Source organism: Plecotus auritus (assembly GCF_963455305.1).
Source record: "Plecotus auritus genome assembly, chromosome: 5".
NCBI classification, from domain to species: domain Eukaryota; kingdom Metazoa; phylum Chordata; class Mammalia; order Chiroptera; family Vespertilionidae; genus Plecotus; species Plecotus auritus.
Genome location: NC_137776.1, coordinates 26,900,190 through 26,905,282, shown reverse-complemented (window position 1 = coordinate 26,905,282; position 5,093 = coordinate 26,900,190). Strand labels below are relative to the sequence as shown.

Sequence of the window (5,093 nt, the reverse complement as noted above, 5' to 3'; positions counted from 1 at the left end):
TATCCCTTGTTAATTAATTCCTTGGGTCAAGAAGTACAATATATATATTCAAGTAACTCTAAGGGTAAGTGGTTTTTACCTCAATAAAGATACTAAATTTTTAAGGAAGGAAATAAATGTGAAAGTACCTAGCACTATTTGAGGCACATATGGGTACTCAATAAATGCTTAGTAATCAGGAATCTGCTGAAATTTCTTTCTGAGGACCTCTCAGCTTTTTACATCAGGCACCAAGATAAACTTTCTCCTTACCCTATTATGGTATAAATATACCAGAAAACAGAGCTCTTTTGAAGGCCTATTCCCTTGCGTAAGGATTTCTGACACGTCAAAATACCATTAAGTAGTTTGAAAGTCAAAACACTTCTTACCACAAACCCTGGAGAAATAAAACTGCGACTCATTAGAAAAGCTGAGAAAAAGCCATCTTGAGGGTTGTCCAAAATATTGTATCACTATTGGAAATTTTCTCTGGGATGTTTTCTCTCTAAATATTGCAAGAAAAAAAATAGTGGTTTCACCCATGGCTGTGTCTAAGGCCATAGGCTCAGATTTCACACACAGATGCATTGACAAGCTCCCTTCTTTTTAAAAGAGAAAGGAAGACCAGACTGATGCTTCCTCATTTGCATTTGCCTCCCTGAGCTGTCTCTCAGCGTGAATGCCATAATTTTAAAACCAAGTCTATTTTTTTTCCACATCCAAAATGTCTTTATTTACACCCTGGAAACGCTGATGCCAATTGCCTTACAAATCTGGGGGGTGGGGGGATCTTAATTAATTGTTGTTGACAAGACTGTGGCATTTCTGATAATGGTAGGCACAGAGCTTGTCAGCACTGCGTCTGTTGCCATGGTTACCTGAAAGGTATGACAACAAGTGTAGCACCTGAAATTAGTGTCGCAGAATACAGAATGACTGCATATCGCTTAGCTAAATGACCCCACATGGAACCTTAGCTGATTATTAGAGAGGAACACTATCTATGTTCCTTCAGGTGACAGGGTTGTCTCTTCTAGATCCAACAGACTATAGTAAAATGATCCCCTTGAAAACTCTTTTTTTTTTTTTAAGGTCTCACACATTTATTACTGAACCAACCTACTATTGCAGGGGAAAAAATCAACAGAGCAAAATCACAAGTCCATTAATTTTCCAATTAAAATGCCCCAACTGTCCAGATGGTAGCATCTTTTTAATCATTTAAAGGTGTAGGAAACCTGGATACAGCATACATATGTGAGTCATCTCTCATGTGTGATTTCTCATGTCCAGTTTGGTTCTTCTCCAATGTCTCCTCTTCGAGTTGTACCTGATTTTATTACCAGTTTTTAGCCGAATCCATTGGGGAATGGGCCGATTCTGCTTTTGTTTCTTGGCCAGGAACCTCTTGATCCTGAAAGTCTTGTGGGAAGACATGGTGAAGGAGAAGCGAACGCGCACACTTCAATGGCGGAGAAAGAGCCCCTTGAAAACTCTTTAAAGCAATCTTATTTTGTTGTTTGAACAGTTTAGAAATGCTATGCCACCATGATTGACCAATTGAATGACTTTAGGCTATACAATGCCAGCTGTGGCCACTACCCTGAAATGGCTGGTTTTGTTCCAGCCACCATAGTCATGGTGGGAATCAATCTAAGTGTATATTTTATTATCTCAGTGTATATTTTACTAACTTAAATCAATGGAACAAATTGACGAATGTTTTTGAACTGTTTATACATGTAGATGTGTTCACAATTTAAAGATTCTTGGCAATGTTTACTGAGCACCCTGCCCTGTCTCCTTCCATCAAAGGAGAAAGTTGAGAGTCGGAAATAAATCTATTTAAGGTTGGCCCCACTGGTTTTAGAGGCTCACACAGAGCCATTCTCAGCACCTGGGAGGTCCTTTAAGGTAAATAAATATAAGAATCAAATTTCTCCATAGAGAAATAATGTTAACTTTATTACAATATTTACCAGAGAGGAAGAATTAAAGTCTTAATAATGAGAGAAATAATGCTTTCCCTAATTAAGACTAGATTGTCCTGTTAAAAAGAAACACACACACACAGGGGGCTCAGTAAATGCTGCCAACACACACACACACACACACACACACACACACACACACTGTTGTGAAATATACTAGAAGATTGAGGGATAGTGCATCAACCCACCTGTGAAATGCTAGACATCCTAAACCCACTGCATTTTTCTAAGAGGAAGCATCCCCATGATAATTGGAATATAGGAACCTACAAAAAAAAAAAGATGGGATGCCCAGATTCCCCACAAAACCCTGCCCCAGAAATATACAGGAGAGAAACTCTTTCTGGCCAAGAGCTGAATGCTGTTTTTCCTTTGCATCCAGAAAAATAAAGATAATACAAAGGGAGTATTATTCTTTCCCATCTGATACAAACGCTGGTTGGAAGGGGGAGGGGGCGCGTGCACATACACAAACATACTTGCACATCTGCATAGGCATAACACCTTCATAAGCATGAGTATGCCGTCATGATTCGCGTTCTGGCATTTAGTGAGTCTAATCTCCCTGTTTCTGTGACCTTTCTGAGCTGCCTGGGATAGCCTGAAAGTTTTTAGCCTCATTTCCCTGGTGGTTCCATGTCAGAGAAGGGGAAATCAAAAGCCCTTATTTCATCAGCTGACACTGGCGGGGACAGCAGAGGGCTGGCAGGCTGAGGCTGGCAACCAGCCCCTTTTGTCACAGAGGAAAATTACCAGAACTCTCTGCAGAGTGAGCTAAGAGCAGCGGGCAGGGCTGTCCGGCACTCTCCTCTCATCTGAGACTGAGCAGACAGAGCTTTGTAAACAAGGGACAGAGCGAAGCCAGGATTCCACCCTGAAGCAGAGCAGGCCACCTCTGACCAGGTGGTCCTCCCGCCACTTCCAGGGACATTGGACAGAAGCATGAAACACCAAAGGGAAAACATCGCCGATGCTTTCTAGAACAGCAGCAGCACTGGGAGTAAACAGAATGGCCCTCACGGCTAGGGTGGGTGTCAGCTTTTCCTAAATACAGCCGTGGAAAGGGAAGGCCCTGAGACACCATTGGCTTCTCCAGTCACCTGGCAGACATGAGCCGGTGTCGAGGCATATATTAGTTATATTAGTTTTGAGCCTCATGAGGGTAAAGACCCTCTGACTTATTCCCTGCTACATTCCAGCTCCTCATAGAGAAACTGGCTCACAATGTGCTCAAAAAAGATTATGTGAATGAATGAATATTACCTACTTTTCCACCAGAACCAACTGTAATCATAAAAAAGTGGATATGTGCATGTGTAGAGGGTGCACATGCACACGTGTGTGTGTGTGTGTGTGTGTGTGTGTGTGTGTGTGTGTGTGTATCAGTGTTTCCATTAAATTCTGGTTTGTGAAGTACTAAAGCACTCAGGAAAATGTAATCTTTGTCTATGGGTAGCAAGTTAGGTCATGCAAGTAGAATATGGTCTGGTCAAAATGTCTAACTAATTAGAGATTTTGAGTCTAGCAACCCCTTAGATAAATCATACATTTGAATATTTTAATATTCCATTCTTATTTTCCCTTTGTGGGTAGAAGCCTAGGAAAGGGCAAACAGGGACAATTGCACCAAGATCAGCACTCTGTGGGAGTGGATAGAGAAGCAGGCAACTGTCAGCTGGCAGTTGAAATAGAACTGCTGCCTGTTAGTTCCTGAAACGCAACTATAGGTATCTTACCATTGTCTTCACCCAGGGCAAGGAGGGGCTTATGCTCTGTGGATAGAGGTCTCCTTGTCAACCCTCAGGTACTTGTTATCTCTCCCTGGTACCTACGTTCAGAAACACTTCTTCCCACCAGCTGTACTTCCTATTGTTAATGCTCTTGTTCTACTGATCACATCTACTCTGCACATTCTCATTAACCAGTTCTGTCTATATGCCAGTTTCAGGAGAGGAATTAGTCTCTTTCCTCTCCTCTGGCCCTTCAGAGCTATGGCCCTGAATGGAGGGCAATTGGTCTGGATATTCCAGAACAGAAAAGAAGAACCACTCTGTCTTTGGCCCCTTTCCAGCAGAATTTTCTGTGAGTGAGGTAGCTTCTGCTTTCAGAGCTAAACATGGTAGCACAACTTCCTGGAAAGATCGCTGTCAATGATAAGGGCAGCCAGGCTCCAGGTGCTCTTGTCTCTATCACCACTTCTCTTCTTTAAACTAGAAAAATGTTCTTAGAGTACCTTTTCCGTCTGTATTCACACATACAGGGTAAAAAGGCACAGCACTAAATATTATTCATCTAAACCTGCTTCCCAGTTTAGGCCAGCCAATAGTGCCACCCACATGGATGCCCACCCAGTCATTCCATTAGAGGGGCCAACATATTTTCATATAGTTAATGAGCACAGCCAAGGCATTGGACTCTGAGTTCTTAAGCAAAATGAGCCGTCAGTGGAAGACAATTGATATCTAGCTCTTGGATTGGAAATAAAGGAAGCCTGAATGGGCCCCATAGGCCCTTTGTGTTGCAAAGGTTATGTTTTCCAGTGAACTGCAGCTAAATAGGCTGAAAGGGAAGGTTTCTAAGTGCTGGAAGAGAGTATAGAAAGGAAAACAAACAGAACAGAGAGACAGCTGGAGTGTGGAAGCCCGAGTTCCTCCTGAACTTCCTCCAGGGAGACCTTACATGTTCTCCTCTCTTCTCTCGGGAGCAGGAATAGACGGACACTGCTCTGGCACATGTTCAGATTGGGAACCCCAGCTCAGTTTCTGAAAATCCATGGGGGTTGTTCTCTCTGGCCCTGAACTTGATATACTAATATAAAGAGGTACAACCTTGTTTTTACTTCCTTCTTGTCTCTAATTCCCTCTCCACGTGCTAATCTCTTCTAATTTCCTCCCTCTCTGTATCCTACATAGCTCTGTCCTTAGTCTCCATCCCATTCTCACCAAAGTAAATGGGAAAAGAATTCTCAGGAGGGGGGAAAAAAGTATAACTTTCTCATCACAAAAATAAACTTTTAGTGTTTATCCTTAGAGATTTTCTTAAATAACATGTGTTTTCACTCTGTGCATAGCTATTAAACACCAACTCTGTACCCAGCTCTGTGAGGAAGATATCAAGGTG

The 5,093-nt window shown here is 42.2% G+C and overlaps 1 protein-coding gene across 1 annotated transcript; it reads right to left on the bottom strand.

The window, feature by feature from the left end:
• Positions 1–1,251: 1,251 nt before the first annotated feature.
• LOC308249605 (large ribosomal subunit protein eL39-like) lies at positions 1,252–1,419 on the bottom strand (the record flags this gene model as incomplete). The annotated part of the gene is made up of 1 exon (XM_080671148.1): positions 1,252–1,419. One exon carries the CDS (start codon positions 1,417–1,419, stop codon positions 1,252–1,254), a length of 168 nt encoding a protein of 55 aa, XP_080527274.1.
• Between the last annotated feature and the right edge of the window lie 3,674 nt (positions 1,420–5,093).